Genomic DNA, 24,645 nt, shown 5'->3' on the forward strand with positions numbered 1-24,645 from the left:
CATTACAAGAAGTGCCATATAAATGTATTGTTACTGATTGATAAAGGTGCTCTCAATGGACTTTGATGGCTGGTGGCTCCTCCAGGCCAATAGAATTTGTATCAGTTTTGGCATGTCGACTCTGGCAAGGCAATCCAATTCAAGAGTAACTATCGGGAGGCTCCATGGCATCTGCTTGCCACTCGGGAGCCACTGGCCCTGCTGAAGGCAGGCTCCAACAGGAGCTGTGTATGGGAGCTGGAAGGGAAGAGTTGGCTCTCACGGACAGGCCTCCTGAGGAGTCAGCACTCCCCCTAGACCACCATTGGAATAATTGTACTGCATCAACCTTTTTGCGAGCAGAACTGGATCAGGACCTGCGGGAACGCTGCAAGGGGCACTTGGACTTTTGCAAGTCCCTCCCAGCAGCTCCCCCCTGAACACCTTTTCAGGGATACTCTTGGTTCTGCTGGCTCTCTGTCCCCCACGCTGGCCATCCCTAGTGGACTCCTAGCAGGGTCCCAGCAGCACCACATTTCTCCTGGGATGGGGTTGTACTGAAGAAGCCCAGCAGAGCCAGAGCCTGCCAGCTCAGTGAGGGGTGCGCCACATCCAACTGCCCCCAGCCCAGCATAAACTCAAGTTGGATTGCTCCCTAACCCAGTGGTGGACAATTTGTTGGACTCCAATTCCCATCAGCCCCAGCCAGCATGGCCAGTGATCAGGGATGATGGGAGTTGTAGTCCAGCAACATCTGGAGGGCCACAGATTCTTTACCCCTGCAATGAAACCTGAGTGTTTGCACTGCCCAATAGCAACATGCTCAGGCAGCTGCAAGAGTGTTCTGAGGCTTTGGGAGGAGGATCTTCCCCATGACTAGTACTGCCTGCTCCTCTACGTTTTTTTTAAACCCTACCGCTTCTGCGGAGCTATAATTTGGGTTGAGGGAGAAGCTGCCATTGGCTACCATACCAAACGATTGAAACTCTGAAAAAAATGAACAATTTTCTTCCAGATTTCAATTTAGAAACAAAGTATTATCTGTGATTGTGAACTAGATCAGTGGTTCCCAAGCTTTATGAGTATGGAACCCCCTTTGCAAGCTCAAAACCTTTCAAGACCCCCCACCACGCTAATTGTAATTCCAGCCTCTGTTAATTGAAAAAATGGTGCATGGCAAAATCATATCTGCAAATGTTGCCTTCTTTTCTTAATGCAAAGGGTCATCAAATTTATATCCCCATCTCCCTAATCTGAAGATGTATAGTCCTGTCTCCCAGCACCAGTGGGTGACAGTGTTGACTAAGATCCAGGTTCAAATCCCCACCCAGCCATGAAGCCCAGTGGGTGACCTTTAACCAAACACAATCTCTCAGCCTGACTTATCTCACAGGGTCAGTGTAAGGATAAAATGGAAAGGGGGAGGACTATGTGCACCACCTTGAGCAACTTGGAGGAAAAGTGGGATATAAATGCAGTAATAATTAAATAAATTCATTTCAGCTGCAGTGTGTGGACCCCTGGCTCAGCCAACCTGCTGAGCTTTTTAAAAATAAATTTGTATTATCATTATAATTATCAATAATAATAATAATAAAAGCAGCACCAATATGGTAGTGTTGGGGAAGCTAGATTGTGAAGACAAAAAGGTGGATAGTTTGAGTAGAGGGGTTAGTGCTTTTAGGCCTTGGTACGATTATCAGAATGGATGGCTTGGTTAGCTTATACTTTTTTTTTTTTTTCAATTAATTTTTATTCTAATTTTCAAAACCAAAATAATACAAAAAGAAAACAACACAAATCAATAACTAATACAATACAAAAAAAATACATATATATAAAAATATTGACTTCCGATTTGTCATAGTTCAGCTATAAATCTATAATATATAACAAACCTATCTCTTAATAGATTATAAAATCACCTTCCTCCAGCGGTTATCTTAGTTGGTTTCAAATCTCATTAACATCATATCATTTTAATATTCCACAAAAAGTCAAAGAGAAGTTTCCAATCCTTGAGATATATATCAATCAATTTTTTTTCTAAATAAACATGCCAATTAATCCAGCTCATCAAATCTACTAAATCCAGTAATTTCAAAACACTATAATTCAACTATAAATCTATAATATGTAACAGACCTATCTCTTAATAGATTATAAAATCACCTTCCTCCAACAGTTATCTTAGTTGGTTTCAAATCTCATTAACATCATATCATTTTAATCTTCCACAAAAAGTCAAAGAGAAGTTTCCAATCCTTGAGATATGTCAATCATTTTTTTTTTCTAAATAAACATGCCAATTAATCCAACTCATCAAATCTACTAAGTCCAGTGATTTTAAATCGCTCTTCTGTCATTATCCATATTGGGTCCATCTTCCATCTTCCATCTTTACGCACCCAAAAATCTTGCTATCATAGTCATATAATAAAAGTCTGATAGGAATTTCCTCCATCACAGACATTTTCTTGCCATCAAATCCAAACGTATCACTGAAGTATTGTTGCAAAACCGCATCTCTGTTCCTCTTTTCCACGTGATACACTAGTACATCTCTTGAAGGTTTTTCCATTGACACAAGACAGGGATTAATTCTGTTAACTTTCTCCATTTCAAGTTCCATCAGATCCTTCCAGTCCAAGAATTTTTTTGAACCGATAATATCTTTATCTCCAATCTCTTCAATTCCTTCAGGGACAGCGCTGAATTCCAAACTGTAATATTTGTCTCCAGGATCCATCACAGCCAGGAAATCCAAATCTTTTTTCATGTCCATAATTAAGCCAATCTCCATAGTTTGAACCTTGCCTTTAATTTCTCTTTCATCTTTTTTTTGTTTTCCAGATCTATCTTTATTCTCCTTTCTCATAGAATCCTGAGTTTCTTTCAGCTCCTGTCTCATTTCGTAAAATTCAATTCTCCACGCTTGTCTATTATTTCTCAGTTCTTGTTTTATTGAGTTAATCCCATTCATTATTTTCTGAAACATGTCTAGAGATAAAGTCCCTTCTTGTACATCCATGGTCTTCTTAATTGTCATTCTTAAAGCCAAAGGAACAAAACTCCTTCAATTTTCAATGTCCCAAACAAAGAGCAGCTTATTTCTTTAACCAGTTACAAAGGAGTTAATTTTTCCAACAAACTTACGTCACACGCTAGACAGCCCTTATCTCTTATCTGCCTGAAAGTGTAAGAACAGCTTTAGTTCACAGCGTCGAAATAGCTAGTAGCAGAGAGAATGAGCAGATTCGTCAAAAAAAGAGTAGATCAGAAAAAATAATCTCAGCCATAGATCAAAAAGATTTCTTATCTCCTCCCATCAGAAATCTCTCGCCCGTTGTAATCTTTAGAATGCCATTTTCCATGTCAGCTTTTTGCAATAAAAAAAAGATAAGCTATTTATATTTTCTTCCCCCTTAGTTCCGTGAATAAAAAAAGGAAAGTCTTACCTCACCTAGGTTATCTCAATTGCTGTTACTTTGACAAATCTCTTTAGCTGTATAGATAAGAAAATGATGAATGTAGACAGGAGGATGTTTGCCTGTTAATCCGTATAAAAAAAAACGGGTCACTTATCCAGCTGAGCTAGCATAAAAATCCTCGCTCTGTCTGAGCTGCAGCACCAATATGGTAGTGTTGGGGAAGCTAGATTGTGAAGACAAAAAGGTGGATAGTTTGAGTAGAGGGGTTAGTGCTTTTAGGCCTTGGTACGATTATCAGAATGGATGGCTTGGTTAGCTTATACTTTTTTTTTTTTTTCAATTAATTTTTATTCTAATTTTCAAAACCAAAATAATACAAAAAGAAAACAACACAAATCAATAACTAATACAATACAAAAAAAATACATATATATAAAAATATTGACTTCCGATTTGTCATAGTTCAGCTATAAATCTATAATATATAACAAACCTATCTCTTAATAGATTATAAAATCACCTTCCTCCAGCGGTTATCTTAGTTGGTTTCAAATCTCATTAACATCATATCATTTTAATATTCCACAAAAAGTCAAAGAGAAGTTTCCAATCCTTGAGATATATATCAATCAATTTTTTTTCTAAATAAACATGCCAATTAATCCAGCTCATCAAATCTACTAAATCCAGTAATTTCAAAACACTATAATTCAACTATAAATCTATAATATGTAACAGACCTATCTCTTAATAGATTATAAAATCACCTTCCTCCAACAGTTATCTTAGTTGGTTTCAAATCTCATTAACATCATATCATTTTAATCTTCCACAAAAAGTCAAAGAGAAGTTTCCAATCCTTGAGATATGTCAATCATTTTTTTTTTCTAAATAAACATGCCAATTAATCCAACTCATCAAATCTACTAAGTCCAGTGATTTTAAATCGCTCTTCTGTCATTATCCATATTGGGTCCATCTTCCATCTTCCATCTTTACGCACCCAAAAATCTTGCTATCATAGTCATATAATAAAAGTCTGATAGGAATTTCCTCCATCACAGACATTTTCTTGCCATCAAATCCAAACGTATCACTGAAGTATTGTTGCAAAACCGCATCTCTGTTCCTCTTTTCCACGTGATACACTAGTACATCTCTTGAAGGTTTTTCCATTGACACAAGACAGGGATTAATTCTGTTAACTTTCTCCATTTCAAGTTCCATCAGATCCTTCCAGTCCAAGAATTTTTTTGAACCGATAATATCTTTATCTCCAATCTCTTCAATTCCTTCAGGGACAGCGCTGAATTCCAAACTGTAATATTTGTCTCCAGGATCCATCACAGCCAGGAAATCCAAATCTTTTTTCATGTCCATAATTAAGCCAATCTCCATAGTTTGAACCTTGCCTTTAATTTCTCTTTCATCTTTTTTTTGTTTTCCAGATCTATCTTTATTCTCCTTTCTCATAGAATCCTGAGTTTCTTTCAGCTCCTGTCTCATTTCGTAAAATTCAATTCTCCACGCTTGTCTATTATTTCTCAGTTCTTGTTTTATTGAGTTAATCCCATTCATTATTTTCTGAAACATGTCTAGAGATAAAGTCCCTTCTTGTACATCCATGGTCTTCTTAATTGTCATTCTTAAAGCCAAAGGAACAAAACTCCTTCAATTTTCAATGTCCCAAACAAAGAGCAGCTTATTTCTTTAACCAGTTACAAAGGAGTTAATTTTTCCAACAAACTTACGTCACACGCTAGACAGCCCTTATCTCTTATCTGCCTGAAAGTGTAAGAACAGCTTTAGTTCACAGCGTCGAAATAGCTAGTAGCAGAGAGAATGAGCAGATTCGTCAAAAAAAGAGTAGATCAGAAAAAATAATCTCAGCCATAGATCAAAAAGATTTCTTATCTCCTCCCATCAGAAATCTCTCGCCCGTTGTAATCTTTAGAATGCCATTTTCCATGTCAGCTTTTTGCAATAAAAAAAAAGATAAGCTATTTATATTTTCTTCCCCCTTAGTTCCGTGAATAAAAAAAGGAAAGTCTTACCTCACCTAGGTTATCTCAATTGCTGTTACTTTGACAAATCTCTTTAGCTGTATAGATAAGAAAATGATGAATGTAGACAGGAGGATGTTTGCCTGTTAATCCGTATAAAAAAAAACGGGTCACTTATCCAGCTGAGCTAGCATAAAAATCCTCGCTCTGTCTGAGCTGCTGGAAGACAGACAATTCTGACGAATTCCAGACTCCAACAATCAAAACAAAGCTATGTAGGAAATCTCACGTTTCTTCTTTAACCGGAAGAAATTATTCCCAGTCAGAAAAGAGCCTTCTGACTGAATTTAAACTGGAAAAGTTTCATCCAAGACGGGAGCCCGTCTCAGAGGCTGCACAGGCGTAGGGATCCTCCTGGGAAGTCGCTTGGTTAGCTTATACTTGGGGAACGAGAGTGGACCAGAAGACAGATCAACACATGCACACACACACAAACATACCTGCCCCTCTTGCAAGCATCTGCAGGTGTGCAGGTGTTTGGGCACATGGGAGGGGGGAAGCCCTCAACTGCTACAGCATTTTGGAGAAAAAGAAGGGGGAGCAGAGTGTAAGTGGAAGAAGGGGGGGACACTGGCACACACACTTAGCCTCAGAGATGGGGGGCAAGCAAGTCCAGAGCTTCCTCACTGCTCCTTGGTTCCGTCTGGGCCGAAAGCAAGATCTGGGCCGCCTCGCAAATAAGAATAATTTTGAAAAGGAGATGGCAGTGAATCAGGAGCCAAGAAAGGCAGACAGGCTGGCTGGCAGGAAGGATCGGGGAGAGCAGCTTTTCCTTGCAGCCTTGCTTCTTTGTGCTTCACAAAAAGCTCTCTCCTCTTGTTCTGAGTAAGGGTGTTGTCAGCAGGGGCAGTGTGAGGAGACGGAAGTCGGTGATAGTAATCCCCTTTTCTTGCTGGTAGCTCCACCCTCAGCCTCCTTTGGCATCTGTGTTTTATAGGCAGATGCCTGCCTTTAGTGCGCCTGAAAGATGCTCTGTCGCTTCAGCAAAAGTCCTCCCCTCTTGTTTGGAGTAAAGGGGAAGGTGTCATCTGCAGCAGCAGTGGAGGGCAGACAGTGTCCAGGGAATGAAGACTTTTTTAAAAAAAATTAATAAATAATTCATTTACTTACTGTTTGCAGCCCCTCTGGGTTACTTTGCAGCCCCCATTGGGGTCACGGCTCCCAGAACTAGATGACAAACCTTTCAGGGATAATATCCAGCCAATAAAGTGACCTACCCACAGAGAGATTTTTCAGGATATCCGTGTAGCAAATTCTATAACCCTGAAGGAATCCTAAGCGCTCTTCTGCAGGTATCTCATTCCATTTCACAACAGCTGAATGCTTTGTCACAACTGCAATGGTTACATTAGTTGGACCTATTTGGGGAACTTAAAGAAGAAAATCCAGCTCAGTTTTTTTTCCCTCTCCCTAAATGCACTTCTGTTGGCTAGTTTTATGTATTTGCTGTCCTTTTAGACTTCCCCACTTATTGGTAGCCAAGGAGAAAATTAGTTTGTCTTCAGTTTTTGTCTATCTCATTTGCATAGTTCACCTACTCATCTGGACAAAAGGTGTGTGTGTGTGTGTGTGTGTGTGTGTGTGTGTGTGTGTGTGTGTGTGTGTGTGTGTGTGTGTGTGTGTGTGTGTGAGAGAGAGAGAGAGAGAGAGAGAGAGAGAGAGAGAGAGAGAGAGAGAGAGAGAGAAGGAGGGAGGGGGCTGGTTTCTTGGAATCTCCTGCAATAAGACTAGATGTTGCGCAAACTTGCCCCTTGTAAAAAAGAGCTACTCTGTTTGCTTTTGCAGTTTATTCTTCATCCATAGCAGAAGAAATGACTTTCTATTGCTTTTCATAAGCAACAAAATATGGAAAATGGTTTGTCCTTTAGCAATGCAACACTGATGTTGATACAATTAACATCTTTCATTGGGCACACTTAGATTCCATAAACATCCCAAATTAATCTGTCTCCGTTGGATTCTGCTCAAGATTTTGAAGTTCCACCTTACTGGATATGTTTCCTAAAGCACTCAAAATGTCAGAACCCACTGAAATATTCTACTGGAATTTTGCAATAAATTTAAAACAAAGGGTCTTGAAATTGTTTTCCTTTTTCAAAAAAAATATGGAGTTGAAGAATTTTGCAGTTTCAAAAAGAGGAATAGGTGGAATCCACTGTTATGTGAGTGGATTTCTACTTGCACAATGGGACTTCCCCTTACTCTCCTACTCCCATGCACCCAAATCTGCTTTGGAGAGTCCCTCAATCATTTGGAGAAGATTCTGATGGGCTGCAAGGGTATGGAGAGGAAGGTAAAGTCCCACTGTGTGAGTGGAAGACCATTCCACTTGCACATGGATACCCCATTTTTTTGTTCTTTTCAAAAAAATTAATGAGACAGTCATTAAGGGATCCTGGATTCAAGTTGTAAAGGGCCTTGTAAATTAATAGAAGAACTTGAACCTGGCCTGGTAACATATGGGCAGCCAGCACAAGCTTTTAAGCATTGGAGTTATGTGCTGGCGATATTTGGTCCCCATCAACAGCCAGGTTGTAATTGTACCAGTGGAGCCTCTGCACCAGATCCAGCAGTAGCCCCACATATAACACATTGCAATAATTGAGTTTTAAGGTCACCAATGCACAGTGGCCAGAGGACTATACCAGTCCAAGAACAGCTGTAGTCACCATTCCTCTTTTCAGAGGAAGTGCAACCCTATTCAGAACAGGCAAGTGGCCAATCTTCCAGACACAGCAATAATTCACCCACAGTGCCTCTATCTTCCCAGGGTTGAAGCTCAGTTTATTGGCCTTCATCTGATCCACCACTGCACCTAGACAATGGTCCAGATCATGCCTAGTCTCTCCTGACTCAAATTATATGGAGAAATATACCTGTATGTCAACAGTTTGGTTCAGATGACACTAAGCTGCAGATTAATCAGAAATGGAAGCAAACTTTCCACTCTCACCCATGCTGGAAGAGGGGAGGGAGTTCATGAGTTTGCAGCTCACTCCAGTAATGATAAACTGTGCTTTATTCTGATGTCAAAACTGGTTCACTGTGAGAACACATATGCTAAATCCATTACCAACATTCAAAACTTCCTGACAGAATTCCAGTGGAGCAGAACTGAAGGAATACCAGGATATTTGAAAAAGAACAGAGTGAAAACAAAAGAAATCTGCTCATCCCGAGTATATGTTAACTCACTGTCTTTTAAAATAATTTTAAAAAGCATTCATTGATTCATCATATTGGCCTATTGCAGCTGCAGTCATCATCGATAGAACCAATACAGAAGTATTGTATGAAATTGGGCTAAGGAGGATACAGTGGGAGAATAACTTGCCCACTCGGTATTCTAAAGCCATTGTTCCCAGCCCAGAGAAGACTACTCACACTTAATTCCCATCAAAGTCAATAGGCCTCAAATTAATTGCCACAAATTTCTCCCAATTATTTAAGTGGAACATAAGAATAACTTCACTGTGGCCATTCAGTCCATGACAGAGGCATCTATGCCCACACAGCCCTATGTAATATTTAGACGTAACAGCTAGAGGTAACATTTCATGTTAATAGGATTGTTATAAGTGGCAAATGGTGTAACAAGAAGGGCTTACCTTTTGCCAAGCAACAGAATACACCTTTAACTCCAGAACAAATTGTTATTTGCACAGTCTAAGTTATATGTCACAGATGCTATGTGCTGCATTGGACCTGGGAGACCAGGGTTCAAGCCACTCAGCCATGAAGCTCACTGAGTGACAGTGGGCCAGTCACTGTCTCTCAGCCTAAACTACCTTCACATGGTTGTTCTGAGGATAAAATGGGGAAGGGACAGAATCGTATATGCCACTTTGATCTAATTGGAGAAGAGGTGAGATATCAACATCATAATTAAATAAATAATTAAATCTAGTCAGCTCTCCTGTACTAACTTCATCAAACGCCTCAAACTAATCATAGTATGGAAGACTGGGCATGACATGTTCAACCTGTTCTGGATGGGGTTACACTGCCCCTGAAGGAACAGGTTCGTAGCTTGGGGGTTCTTTTCGATCCATTCCTATCTCTCGAGGCTCAGGTGGCCCCGGTGGCACGGAATGCATTCTACCACCTTCGTTTGGTAGCCCAGCTACGCCCTATCTGGAAAGCGATGACCTCACTTCAGTCGTGCGTGCTCTGGTAACCTCTAGCTTGGATTACTGCAATGCGCTCTACGTGGGGCTGCCTTTGAAGACAGTTCGGAAACTACAGCTAGTGCAAAACGCAGCTGCTAGACTGTTGATGAGGACCAGGCGGTCCGCACATATAACACCTGTCCTGGCTCGTTTGCACTGGCTACCTATTTGTTTCCGGGCTAAATTCAAAGTGCTAGTTTTGACTTATAAAGCCTTACACGGCGCGGGACCACAATACCTAGCTGAACGCCTCTCCCGATATGAACCTACCCGCTCACTACGTTCAACATCAAAGGCCCTCCTCCGAGTCCCGACCCACAGAGAGGCTCGGAGGGTTGTAACGAGATCCAGGGCCTTTTCAGTAATGGCCCCCGAATTATGGAACAGTCTCCCCGATGAGGTATGCCTGGCGCCTACACTTTTATCTTTTCGGCGCCAGGTTAAAACCTTTTTATTCTCCCAGGCATTTTAACTTAATTTATTTTTTAGCTTTCAATTTATACCAGGCTGTTTTACTGTTTAATATGTATGCTTTCTACTGACCTTTGTAATTCTATTGTATTTTATTCTGTGTTGTGCACCGCCCTGAGAGCCTTTTGGCTGTGGGCGGTATAGAAATCGAAATAAATAAATAAATAAAATAAATCACGGGTAACCAATGTGGCACCCTCCAACTGTTTTGGACTTCAAGTCCCATCAGCCCCAGCAAGCGTGGCCAATGGTCTGGGATGATGGAAGTTGTCACAACATCTGGAGGGCACCATGTTGGCTACCTCTGTTTTAGATTGTTGCCTTCTCAGTGCAACACGACCGTTACTGGCATTTGTTAAAAGTGATAAGTTGGAAGAAAAAAAAGAAATATATATATATGCGCGCTGTAAGACATACCTCCTTCAACTGCATAGAAGTAAGTCCTGGCTAACGTCCATTCATGCTTCACAAAATCCTCACACTCACAGTCAAATGCATGCAATGTTACTTTGTATAGCCTATATGGTTGGAGGCCATCTAGATAGTAGATACAGATATTAACACTTGCAAATGTACAGTATAATTCATAAACAAATTAAATAGGTATCAATCTGCTGTGTGTCCATCTGAAGCTCAGAAGTCTAATAAGATTCTGCAAATGAATTTATTGAATAGACATGGATTCCAGCCCACCTATTGACAATATGTGTGTTCTGTTGTTTAAATGAGAAGTTGATTATATAACACATGGCCTTGCTTCTCAAAATATGCTAGATTTGCTACATCTACAAGGTTGAGTTGATGTGGAGAAGAAAATGACTTTACTCCTGATGGTTCAAGTATGGATTTTTTTTCCTGTTCCGGAAGCGTTTAAAAAAGCAACTTGAAGAGAATGAGCATGTAATAAAAGAAGGTCAAGGAAAATAGGTGATGAATAATTGATGGCAACCTCAGCTCAGATGCCTTCCAATGTACATTATAACTAATCCCAATTGATCTGTTTGCTGGAATCACCTGTGTGATCCCTATCAATATGCAGAACGAGTCCAGTGAAATGTTCTTGAATTAGAAGCTGATGGTCTTTGTGACAAGCTAAGGAGTTTTTCTTGGGCTTTGCAAGAACAAATTTTCAGGAAGATGAGAAAAAGCTATTTAGCCTGTGACAGAACGGTAAGGAAAGTTTACGGCACTAGGTGGCTATGGGCAAAGAGTGTCTTCTCGTCCATATTGTTGTTCTGATGTGTCTCAGTATAAAATGTGTAACCCTTTCCCCCTTGGCTTGCTAACACAGAAAATTGCCAAATGAACAGGCACACTGTGTGAGTTTGATGTAACTGCTGCTCTTTTTCTTATTAATGGTACTTTTTCTGAAACTGGAATTTGTTGGTAGTTGCTGGGCTGATGCAGGAGAAAAGGAAAATAGGACTGTGCAAGGACAGAGCAAGAGAGATGGAGAGTGCTTTTAGGGAAAGGATGGTAAAGAATTTTTCCTTGTTCACTGGATGCCTTTGGTTGACTCCTTGGGCTTTGAGCTTTTGGTTTTGCCATTGCTACTGCATGGGTGCAATGCATCTTCTCCAGATATTTCATCTAGTATTGTACAGGATTTCAGTGCAAGCTCCCCAGAAACAAAAAATGCACAGGAATTGCACTTGGTGGATTATACCTATTGTCCCATCCTGATTTAAATTTGTTTCTATACCTGCATATATTTGAAACATTTCCCCTGCATACCCCTTTTTAAAGACAAAACCTGAAATCTTACATAGGGTGTTTGGGTTTGCTTGACAGCTACATTTGACAATGCTTGGCATGAATGTGGTTGTGCTATAATCATGCCCAGATCTTGTTGGCCAGAAAAATAGCTAGCAGCTCTGAGATAGGCTGATCAAAAGATAAATAGTCCAGGAAAGGAAATCCACATGTGGAAACAGGTTTCCAAGGCCACAGCTGATGCTCGATTTCATTGGGCTTAGCCACACGTAACTCTGTGTTAGATTGTGACCCCAGTGTACTGCTGGTACAAACACAGACACTAACTGTGAATGTGTAATTCCATCACAGTGCTCATCCAGGCCCCACTAAACTAGCTAAAGATGTCTTTTTATGCAGATGGGCATGTATGTTTCCATCTGTATCATGCATGGTGTTGAGGAAGTGGATAAGGAGAAGTTTCTCTCTCTCCTATTACTAGAATCTAGATTATCCAGTGAAGCTGAATGGTTGTTGATATAGGACAGACAAAAGGAGTTAGTGCTTTACAAAGTGCATAGTTAAAACTATGGAATTTGTTACCACAAGATATAGCGATGGCCATTAACTTGGGCAGCATTAAAGGGGGATTAGAAGATAAGGCTGCCAGTGGCTACTAGTCATGGTATCTATGTAAGTATTGAATGTACCATGTCTCTCAATAGTAGTTGCTGGGAAATAAAAGTTGGAGAATGCTATTGTGCTCTGTCCTGTTTGCGGGCTTCACATGGCTTCTATGAGAACAGAATGCTGGACTATATGGGCCTTTGGTCTGGTCCAAAAAGGCCCCTCTAACATTCTTATCCTGGGTCATCAATTGTTGAACACGATCAGGAGCACCCAAATGAAGTAGTTAACTGATTATTTTTATCACTTAAGTGTCTAAAACCAAAAATATAAATAAAAAACCTGTTTTGTCAAATTTACAGAAGTTGATTAAATACTTAGTTGTGTCTTGTTTCTCCAAGATGAAACACGAATTGTCATGTCTTCTAATCCAGTGCCCCAGTCAATCACAATGCAATGTGATTTGTATTTTAGATTCCAGCTGATAACAGTATAATTCTGCTGATTTGAGACATTGATCTGGCCAGGTAAATCTGTAAGGGAAAAGGGAAATATTTTTTAAAAATAACAGAAAGGTTTTTTTTGTTTTGTTTTTAAAAAGAAAATTCTTGGATGGGCATCCCAATATATGTACATGGAAGTGAATGCTATTGATTTCACTGGCATGCAAACACTATTCCATCTTATGGTCTCAGCATCACATGATGTCTACAATCAGCACACAAATAAGTGCACTTAGCCTGCTGATTCAAATGGGCTTAAGCAGACTGAACTCTGTCTTGCATTATGCCATCAGTCAGTTCATAGGGATACAAAATCAGACAGAAATATGCAAACAAGCACATCAATGACAATCAACTTATGCAGCCTTAAACCTCAAAACAAGAGGGGCAAGTTTTAATTCTTCATTTTTTTCATTAATGCCTTTGACAGAATAATATTATTTCTGTACCTGTTGTAGTGAAATCTGGAACCAGGTATGTTAGTGGAGGGGATTCTCCTGCTTCATTGTAGGCAGAGATTTTGATTCTATAATAAGCCATGGAGAGATTCAGATGCACCCAATTCTCTGTTACATTCAGATATGTCAGTACATAGGGGCAATAGCGGGGTATTCTCTCAATGTTTATATAGTAACCAATGGTATTTCTGCTTTGTGATGTCTAATGTAAACAAATGTGAACATTAAACAGTTATTAAGCACCAGAAATAAAATGACATAACATATTGTAGACATAGTTAAAGCTGCAACTCAAAGTAAATTATATAAAGATACATTTTCAATGAATATAATTAATCATAATTTTGTTTTAATGGATTCCAATATCAATTATCTCTGTATATATTTTCTTGTCTGTTTTGCAAACTTCACATCATAACCTTCATTATTACTGAATCTTACTTTGCCCTGGTTCAGATGTTATGAGATTTGTTGGTCAACCTAGCATCCCTCTCTCTCAGCTTTAACTCAATATACCCTGGTTTGTTAAACCACATTTTCCCAGATGTCCAAACTAGGAAACCGTGGTTTGAGCTATTTTGGTTTCTATTGCTCAAACTAGTTTCTAATTCAGACCTCACAGGAAACTGTGATCAAATAATCCAGGAAGTACTGAGATAAGGCACATGATAATTTGTTGGACTGAGATAATTCCATCAGACCTGGGCCTTGTCATTCACGCAGCCATAGAACAGAGTAGCTGTTTATTCAGTTACATCAATTTCACAAATTTGAAGTAATTTTCAGATGTCCAAGTAAGACACATTGTGATACAGTGGACAAAATGTTGAATGGAGAAGCCTTGATTAAAATATCTGCTGAGCCATTAAGTTCAATGGGTGCCTTTGGGCCATTTTCCATCCCTTATTCTATTCTACCTGATAGGGTTGTTGTAAGGATATAAGGAGGGGGGTAGCTTGAATGCCAATGAAGAAGAGTAGGATAAAAAATATAATACAATCATATAACTGTACAATATAAAAGTGTACATTACCTTCCATTTAAGAAAGATACTTATTTTTCCTTGTGAGATCTTTTTAGGTGCATTTTCCAGAATTGCTGGCTTTTCAGTAAGTTCTAGTAAACAACAACAGCATGGCAAATTTCAGCTCAGAAGCATATTAATGATCAGCATTTCATTTTCAAATTAAGCAAAAAGTTGAATTACATCCATATTTGTTGTCAGATCAATAAATATGAATGACATTTACTGTGTGGGATCATAATTTCTTCAATCCAAACACAAACAGAACAACTTTTACCATCGGGCATGCATCTCAGGCGAGCAACATATGATGATAATATATTTACGCTGGAGATAGTTGCATTAAAGGCCCCGCTCTCTATAGGAACCTGCAAATAAGTATGATTAATAATTCCCATAGCAAAAGAGATTATCTGTTGCACTTCTTCTCAAAGGCCAGGTGCCTTAATTAAAATAACAATCAGCTTTAAACAATGCAGTGTCAACAGGATAGGAATCAGATATCGAGGACCATGAAATCCAGTCTGAACAAGTCTGCATCTAGGCATGAAGCTGCAGTTAGACAGCTTCAATAGTGGAAAGATACTGAAGAAGGTATGTAGAAGAAATTCTACTGGAACATAAGCAGTAGGAAAGCTAAGGAAAAGTAAGAAAGCAACTGCAAAATTTAGATTTGGCAACACTGAAAACGCAGTGGAAACTCACAGGGAAAACAGTGCTAAGATTATGTTGTCCCTATCTTCAAAAAGGGCAAAAAGGAGGAACCAGGGAACTACAGACCAGTCAGCCTAACATTAATTCCCGGAAAAACTCTGGAGCAGATTATAAAGCAGTCAATCTGTAAGCACCTTGAAAACAATTCAGTGATTACTAGGAGCCAACATGGATTTATGAAGAACAAATCCTGCCATACTAATCTTATCTCATTTTTTGATCGGGTAACCTCCCTTGTAGACTGTGGGAATGCTGTGGACATAATATATCTCAACTTCAGTAAAACTTTTGACAAAGTGCCCCATGGTATTCTGATTAGCAAATTAGCTAAATGTGGGCTAGATGGAACAACTATCAGGTGGATCCACAGTTGGCTCCAAAATCGTACTCAAAGAGTGATTATCAGTGGTTCCTTCTCAAACTGGGCAGAAGTAATGAGTGGAGTACCACAAGGCTCGGTCCTGGGCCCAGTGCTCTTCAACATTTTTATTAACAACTTGGATGAGGAGGTACAGAGCATGCTTATCAGATTTGCAGATGATACAAAATTGGGGGGCATAGCTAATACTGTGGAACACAGAAACAAAATTCAAAGGGACCTTGATAGGCGGGAGCATTGGGCTGAAAACAACAGAATGAAATTCAACAGGGATAGATGCAAAGTTCTACACTTAGGAAAAAGAAACCAAATGCACAGTTATAAGATGGTGGATACTTGGCTCAGCAGTACGACATGTGAGAAGGATCTTGGAATTGTTGTTGATCACAAGCTGAATATGAGCCAACAGTGTGATGTGGCTGCAAAAAAGGCAAATGCTATATTAGGCTACATTAACAGAAATATAGTTTCTAAATCACGTGAAGTATTAGTTCCGCTCTATTCAGCAGTGGTTAGGCCTCATCTTGAATACTGCGTCCAGTTCTGGTCTCCGCACTTCAAGAAGGATGCAGACAAACTGGAACAGGTTCAGAGGAGGGCAACAAGGATGATCAGGGGACTGGAAACAAAGCCCTATGAGGAGAGATTGAAAGAACTGGGCATGTTTAGCCTGGAGAAGAGAAGACTGAGGGGAGATATGATAGCACTCTTCAAGTACGTGAAACGTTGTCACATAGAGGAGGGCCGGGATCTCTTCTCGAACGGCCCAGAGTGCAGGACTCAGAATAATGGGCTCAAGTTGCAGGAAGCCAGATTTCGACTGGACATCAGAGCCATACGACAATGCAATCAATTACCTAGAGAAGTAGTGGGCTCTCCGACACTGGAGGCATTCAAGAGGCATCTGGACAGCCATCTGTCAGGAATGCTTTGATTGGGATTCCTGCATTGAGCTCAACTGGACTTGATGGCCTTATAGGCCTCTTCCAACTCTACTATTCTATGATTTTTCTGCACATGAAAGGCCTATTTAACCCAGTGTTCTGTTCTTACAGTGACCAAACCAGATGCCCACAAGAAACTTTCCAATACACCTCTTTTGCATTTACCTACCGATATCCAGGGTACGGCTGCTTCCACTGCTTCCCTGTATTGCAATTCGTATTGCAGTATATCTCTTGGTGAGTCCCACATAATTATTAACTTGTGGAATAACTGATAAACTCTTATGCTGGAAGGTGAAGGACATTTCCCTAAAATGCAAAAAAAAAAAAAAGTATAAAAGCCATAGGTTTCTACAAATAACAAAATCCAAAGTAATAACCTCCTGGGTGGGATTCCGGCTGAGGGAAGGTCATGCCTGGACCACCCCTTGCATAACCCTCCTCCCAAATGTGGCATCTGCTGAGGCCCAGGAGTCAATTTTGTAATGCTTGGCAAAGGTATGCAGTGATGCCCATGTGGCCACCCTACAGATTTCTATGACTGGGAAGCCTCCTTTAGCAGCCACAGAGGTAGATGCCCCTCGCAAGGAGCAGGCCATGAGCCCTCGTGGTGGAGGGTTGCCCAAAGCCTGATAGGCCTGGATAATGGCCTCCTTAAGCCACTGTGAGATGGATGAGGGGGAAACTTTCCTGCCCATCGTTACCCCGCCAAAGGAAATGAATATCACCTCTGATTTCCTAAAGCTAGTGGTCCTCTCCAGGTAAAATTTGAGCACCTTACACACATTCAGAGTGTGCCAGGCCCATACGTTAGAGAAAGACGGATCGGGGTAAAATGAGGGAAGGATCACCTCCTGAGCTCTGTGAAAAACTGAATTTATTTTAGGAATAAATGATGGGTCTGGCCTCAGGAGCACCTTGTCCTGATGAAATATGCAAAGTTCTGGGTCTGAGGACAGGGCCCCTAACTCTGATACCCTTCGAGCTGATGTAATAGCCACCAGAAATGCTGTTTTAAGAGTCAAGAGCTTTATCTCACATGTGGTCAGGGGTTCAAAAGGTGGAGCCATAAGGGCTGATAGTACTCAATTTAAGTTCCATGTGGGGAGCCAATGGATGACTTGGGGATTCTGTAATCCCACCCCTTAAGGAACTGCCAATGTAAGGGATACTATGACAAAGGGATCACCCCTACAGCTCAGAATGCTACCAATAGCCGATGCCTGGTGCTTAAGGGTATTTGTACTAAGCCCCTTATCCATCCCAGCAGGAAGCCCAGGACATCCGCAATCTGTCTAGAACCTGGTTCTTGCCCCTGGGCTCAGCACCAGTCTATATAAGCCTTCCAGGTAGAGCCATAAGTTTTATGAGTTGATGCCTTTCATGATGCCAGTAGGGTATTCAGAACTGAGCCGGAAAACTCCAATTCCGCTAACCATTGCCGCTCAGCCTCTACGCTGTTAGTCAGAAGATCTCTGGGCAAGGGCGGAAAACTGGGCCGTGGCTCAAGAGGTCTGGTCAGAATGGAATGCACCATGGGTTCTGTACTGAGAGGTGTAGTAACTTTGGAAATCATGCCCTCCTCGGCCAGCATGGAGCTACAAGAATCACCTCGGCTTTCAGATACTTGATGCTTCTGACCGTCTGTAAAATAAGAGGGATGGGAGGAAAGGTGTAGAGGAGCTGCTGGCCAGTCCATCACCAATGCATCCAGTGGGCTTCTGAGTGGTGGAAACGGGAGAAAAACCTGTGGAGCTGAGCATTCTGATACGTCACAAAAAGATCCACCTGTGGAACTCCGAAGATCTTGATGATTTGTTGGAAGGTTTGAGGATGAAGACGCCACTTCGTATCTGAAAGGGAGGTCCTGTTCGGACAATCTGCAGTTACATTCTGGACTCCCACCACGTGTCCTGCCCTCAGGGACAGGAGATGAGTTTCCACCCAACTCAACAACCTCCCAGCCTCCTTTGCCACCGTGGACGATCTTGTTCCTCCTTTATGATTGATGTATGCCTTGATAACAGTGTTGTCGGTTCTCACCAAAATGCCCCTGAGACCTGTGATGTGAACTCCTGGAGTGCCAGACACACGGCCCATATCTCCAACCAGTTGATACCATGTCACCTTTTGCTGTCCTTCCATATTCCCTGTGTCACATGAGTATCCAGATGTGCCCCCCACCCGTAGAGACTGGCATCTGTGGTCAGAATCTTCCTCATTGGTGATGCTAGGCTTATCCCCATCAGCAGCCTCTGAGGGACCAAACATCATCCCAACTCCACATGCAGACTTGGTCTGATGGGAATCCTCAGCCTGCGTGACTCTGCTATCTGATGCTGGAAAGGCAATAGCACCTGCATCAAGGGACGAGAATGAAACCAGGCCCAGTTCACCAACTCCTTGCAGGAAACTAGCATTCCCTGCAACTTGGCTAAATCCATCAAGTCTACTGACTCTGAAGCAATCACTTTTGCTGTGAGGTCTCAAATCTTGTCTACTCACTCCTGAGTGAGCTTCATGTTGAAAAGGGCTGAGTTTATCTGAACCCCTAGATGAATGATGATCTGAGTGGGTTCCAGGGTACTTTTCTTGTAGTTAACCACGAAACCATGGTCGGTAAGACAATCCAACGTTGTCTGTACATCCCTGGCACAATGACCTCTGGAAGGAGCCCTGACCAAGATGTCATCGAGGTAAGGGTGAAGTATCACCCCTAAGGTCCTCAGATGAGCCACCAGAGCTACTAGTACCTTGGTGAACACTCTTGGAGCTGAGGTCAGACCAAAGGGCAGTGCCTTTTACTGATAATGTTGATTGGCGTTAACAGACGTGAAGATATTTCCTGTGTCGTCGGCGAATTGGGATATGGAGATAGGCCTCAGAAACGTCTATAGATGCCATCCAGTCCTCTCGATTTATAGCCTCTGATATAGACTTCAAGGTCCCCATTTTGAACTTCTTGTAGGACATTTTCCGATTCAGCCACTTGAGGTTGAGTATAGCCTGGACACTCCCATTGTTCTTCAAAACCAGGAAGAAAATTGAGTATATGCTCCAAGCCCACTACAATAAATTGCAATAAAAGGAACAGCCAAATGACAGTTAAGGATGGAAATTATGACATCTAAAAGTGGCAGCAGTCACATCCTTCTTAAAAAATAGTATCCTAGAATAGAATTGTCTTAACTGTTCACCTAAAACCAAGCAGCAATGGGGACAGGCATTCCTCTCTTACATTTGTTGTTGTTATATGCCTTCAAGTTGATTATGACTTATGGCAACCTCTGTTAGGTAGTGGTTCCAAATTCTAGGTGTCACAACCACAAAGGCTTTATTTCTGGTACTCATCTGCCATCTATCTCAGAGAACGGTTTTGGTAGAATAAAATTCTTGGGCAGGATCATTAGAGAGGAAGATATAGCAACTTGTGTGTGTGGCCACCCAATCAGCTTCCTAACTAACTCCAGATTAGGTTGGAGAACCTGCAACCTTCAATTTGTTGGACTCCAACTCCCATCAGCTCCAGTCAGCAGAAATGGTGGAAGGGTTGTAGCTCAGTGATAGAGCATCTGCTTTGAATGCAGAAGGTCCCGTGTTCATCCCTGGCATGTCATGGCAAAGATGGGAAAAAACCCTGTCTGCAATCTTGGACAGCTGCTGCCAGTCAGTTTAGACAATACTGAGCTAGATGGACCAACAATCTGACTTGGTATAAGGCAGATTCCTGTGCTCGTATGGAGTCCGGCAGAATCTGGAGGGCCACAGGTTCCCCGTTTCTGGATTATACAATGCTGGCTTATGTTGAAATAATAATATAATCAAGTCTTGCTTTGCCCTGGTGTGGTGAAGCCTCATCACACACAGTGTATCTGGGAAGGAGAAAGAGGAAAGACTTACATAAAATTATCCCAGACAGTGAAAGGGTGATGGAAACAGAGAGAGAGAAATGATGGGGAGGGGTTAGACAGGAAGACTGTCCACTTAGTGACTGGATAGCTACGTCAGCGTGGGTGCGAATAGAGCTGTTTGTATGTGTTAGAATTTACTAGCTAACATGTCGGCTAGTAAAAATAATTACAATTTAAAAAAATTAAACACAAATATTGTACAATAAAATTTGCAGCTCCATACAATTGAAGAAATGTACTATACTTGTTTTGTAAGGTATAAATGAAATTTTCGTTGTTATCGCACAGCTGTCATGGGAATAATTGCCTGATACCCATATAGTGACATTTGCATGTAAACGAATATGAACTCGTTTTCTTCTTAAAGGAGGCAAGGCTGTTTCCACCTTATCACAATGTTGCTTTGCATTCCATTTCCTTCAGAGAGAAAAAACCCATAGAACAAACTCAATATATCTAATATATACACATACATAATTATAATAAAAAATAAATAAAATAAATACATCCATGTGTACACACACACACACACACACACACACAGTGTCTTAATAAAGCAGGTGATCTAAAAGTGGAAACGTTCACAGACAGACAGAAAACAAAATGAGGCATGCATCAAAAGACTGATTTTCTGCAGCCTAATATTCTTCATTTAAAAGTTGTATTCTTGTGTGTGTGTTTAAAAAAATATTTTTGCTCCTTTTCATGGCTATTCCATGAAAGTACTTTTAGAAATGCATTAGATGTTTGCAGTGTATTATAAACCGACAAAAGATGATCTGAAGATAAGGGGTGGTATTCAATGTCAGTCCTACTCAAAGTAGACCTACTGAAGTTAATGAACATGACTAACTTCAGTTCATTAATTTCAATGGATCTACTCTGAGTAGGACTTAGTTAAATACTGCCCAAGGAGTCTAGTCCAAGTTTCAAGACAGCTGGCCTCAAATGTCAATGTGGTGCCCTCCAGCTGTTCTTGGACTTCAACTTTCATCAGTCTTTGCCAGCATGGCCAGTTACAGGCGCTGTCATCCAAAGGTTCTGGATAGTATCCCTGTTCTACTGCAGCCTACCCACACGCTTTGTTTTATGCAGTGTCACAGCATTGAAACAAATGGTCACCATTTGTTGGCTTTAGCACCTCAGCTGTTCATCCTCTTTTCTGTAAGCTCCAGATGGTTACCTTCCACCATGGCACATCAGTTTATCCCAGTCACCACCCAAAAGCTGCTAAGGTCCCAACCTCACCAGATTCCTCAAGGTCCCACCTCTGACCCACTAGGTCCTTCCATGGTTTAGCCTATTCTAGTTCTGCCCATGATTTTTTTATTAAATAAAATTGACAAGCAGTGAGCATACTAAGTGGGTCTAACTCTTTGCTTTAAAAGCACTTATGTCCCACCTTTCCATTTAAAACAAAATGTGCAAGCCAGTTAGCAGTGCAGTATTCACTCTTTCCAGAGAGACTTTCTGACAATATAAGGCAACTTCTGTACCAAAACTTTCTCACTTGTCAAGGACCACTTGATGGCACTAATCAGCTGGAAACAGTCAATGTGTCTGAATGAAAAACTGAAACATGACAGTCTAAACCAGTGGGTGAGAGAGGTAATTTTCCCACATGTATCTGAAGAAGCAACCCTTCACTTAAACACAACCACAAACCAACATTCTGGATGAATAGTCCAAATTCTCAAAGAATAGGACTGGTTCTGCTAAACCTTCTGTTATCACAAAGCAATTTTTTAAACAACAGATGAAACAGTTTGTTATAATAAAAGTGTCATGATACCTTAAAGAGAAGCTTCTTTGTTACAAGTTCTCTTGATGTAAGCTTTACTCCGCAGCTATCTGAGACCTAGCTGTGAGCATGCCTCATGGCTTTGTTTCTTTTTATTGGTGTTTATATTGCCTGTGGTCTCCAAATAAGTTGAGAGACTTGTGGTGTTTGTTGTGTGAAGCCCATGCATAATACTAATCAGCTGACCACAATGGTTGCTCTACCTCAGACAGTCTTCCATAGTTCTCAGGGCCTAACCACACATTACCTTAATTGTGTGGCTTGCAGTCACAGCAAGGGATTTAAAAAAACATTCTATTCTATGGTTTTAACCTTTATTGTAAGTCACGCAGAGAACAGAAGTGTTGTTAGTAAGCAAAGGAATAAACACTAGGTGTATGATTTCCTTTTGGACTGCAGCATGCTGGGAAGGAAGGTTTAGCCCTTCCTTCCTAAGCTGTGATCCCCATGAAAACCACCTCCATGCTGCTATTTGCTTTGGGATGGGTGAGAGAAAACACCTCGCACTGCCTCCAGAATTAAAACTTAAAATCCCCTATCATGGCTGCAAGCCATGCAATTAACACAACTGGTAGTTAGGCCCTCAGTACACAAATACTTTCAGTCATCACATAACCATCATGAGCTTAGAGAAGCTTTGTGTGTGAATTAACTTGAGGTGGTTCTCTCTTTGCATTGACTGGGAGTTAAACAGGCTTGTTTCATACTTTGTAAATAGGGATCAGCTTTTTTACAGGGGCTCATCTTGAGCCAGGGGGGTAGAAAAGAGGCCTTAATGAAATCCATAATAAGCCTTTCCTGGCTATCTCCAGTTTTAGCCAATCCTGCCTGCTCCCCCAACTCTCATTGCCTTCTAAAAACTGTAGCCAAAGGGGCCATCACAAAAGGTAAGGTGTCCTTACTCCCTTTGCCTCCCTGTAATTCAACCACACAGTTGTGCTCAATCCTGGAATATGTGAACAGAAAGAGTGCAGGGCAAGACTTTATCAGGTAATATGACACAGGTGAGCTTGAGCTGCAGCACTTCTCTTTTTAAAAAATGCTTCATACCAGTGGTTCCTAAATCCCACCCCCCTGGGCCACTTGAAAATTGTTGATCTTGGCAAACCACATAATGATTTTTCTGCCTGTTGTAGCAACTGGTAATGCACTGTGCTAGATGCTGTATTATTTTTAATTGTATTTTTTTATTTTTATTTTTATTCCATAGCATTCAAATTGTAATACAATAAAATGGGATGTGGGAAATAAAAGTAGTAATAAAAATACAATTAAAAATCTATATGCATATCGAATGTGGATATGCTATGGGATCACCTGAATGAAGCTTGTAGACCACTGGTTGTCCACAGACCACCATTTGGGAATCTCTGCGTTACACACCATGCACAAACCCAGTTAACTTAGATCGTTTTCTCTCCTTAGGTAAGCCTCATTTGAATAAGCTCTAAAGTTTGCCTTCCAGTTTTATCCTGGCTTCTTTTCATTTCTTAATCTTGCACACGATACCGGCAGGTGGCAGTGCTCCAATGAAGAGACTGAGGCTACACTCTTGCACACATGTGGTTGAGGAAATGAGGCTGAAACTGCAATTGATATTAAAGGTGACTTTACATTTAACATGCAGATTTTCATAAACACAAATATTGCATTAGCTGGAGGATGCTGATCATTACCAGGACAACAGGAGACCTTTAACTCTACCTCCCCAGCTAAGATCCTATGGGAAATTCCTTCTTTGAAACAGTTTTTTAAAAACACAAACACACACCTTTGGTGCACATTGAATTACTCAGGCCTGAGAAAGCAGGTGGTTTCCAGAATCCCCCTCCCCGAACCCGACTTACCATTTTAAAAACACAGTGTATACAAGTGAATCTGGTGGATGGTGTAATGGTAACCAGGAACAATACAGGATCCATTTCTCTTGTATATAGTAGCATGTCAGATCATCCTGCCAATCTGAAAAATTAAAGCAAGCAACCTCATCCATTGAGACTGAAGGATTATATTTTGCAGATTGTAGCTAGCATCCATAAGGATCACCACTAGGGGATGATGTAGATGAGCAGAGGCAACTACCTGATGTGATACACCTGAGAGTGAGGGGGGATGAGGTGGCAGCAAGGTGTAAATACACCAGCATAGAGAATCTAGTGCTCCTGCTGCATTTATACTCTGTCACCCTCTCCACTGCCTTGCCCCTCCCCTTCTTCCTCCTGGTAAGCAGCAGTCACTCAGCTGCTGGGAGATCAGATAAGTGTTTCCGCTGTTTGCTACTGAGGATCACTACACTAGTTCAGGGGGGCATTTATAACTAACAAAACAAGGAAAACAATACATTTTTAAAAATTCAAACTGAACAAGTAAACAGCAATTAAAAATGCAGGCTGAACAGAAAATAGATAATTAAAAGCTCAGACTTGCTTTAAAATAAAAAAAGTTAACAAAACAGATGGTTTACTTTTTAAACAGAAAA

General features: G+C 40.9%; 1 protein-coding gene across 1 annotated transcript in view; it reads right to left on the bottom strand.

Annotated features, from left to right (window-relative positions):
• Nucleotides 1-24,312, bottom strand: part of LOC133376456 (interleukin-6 receptor subunit beta-like) — a 32,580-nt gene extending 8,268 nt beyond the window's left edge. Inside the window, exons 1-8 of the mRNA XM_061608610.1 lie at nucleotides 24,249-24,312; nucleotides 24,014-24,128; nucleotides 16,624-16,763; nucleotides 14,427-14,509; nucleotides 13,385-13,595; nucleotides 12,810-12,965; nucleotides 10,531-10,650; nucleotides 6,691-6,843 (exon numbers count right to left, since the gene is read on the bottom strand). Of these exons, the coding sequence (XP_061464594.1) occupies nucleotides 6,691-6,843; nucleotides 10,531-10,650; nucleotides 12,810-12,965; nucleotides 13,385-13,595; nucleotides 14,427-14,509; nucleotides 16,624-16,763; nucleotides 24,014-24,128; nucleotides 24,249-24,312 (1,042 nt within the window). The remainder of the gene's footprint in view (nucleotides 1-6,690; nucleotides 6,844-10,530; nucleotides 10,651-12,809; nucleotides 12,966-13,384; nucleotides 13,596-14,426; nucleotides 14,510-16,623; nucleotides 16,764-24,013; nucleotides 24,129-24,248) is intronic.
• Nucleotides 24,313-24,645: the final 333 nt, after the last annotated feature.

Source organism: Rhineura floridana, chromosome 1 (assembly GCF_030035675.1).
Source record: "Rhineura floridana isolate rRhiFlo1 chromosome 1, rRhiFlo1.hap2, whole genome shotgun sequence".
In the NCBI taxonomy this organism is placed as follows: domain Eukaryota; kingdom Metazoa; phylum Chordata; class Lepidosauria; order Squamata; family Rhineuridae; genus Rhineura; species Rhineura floridana.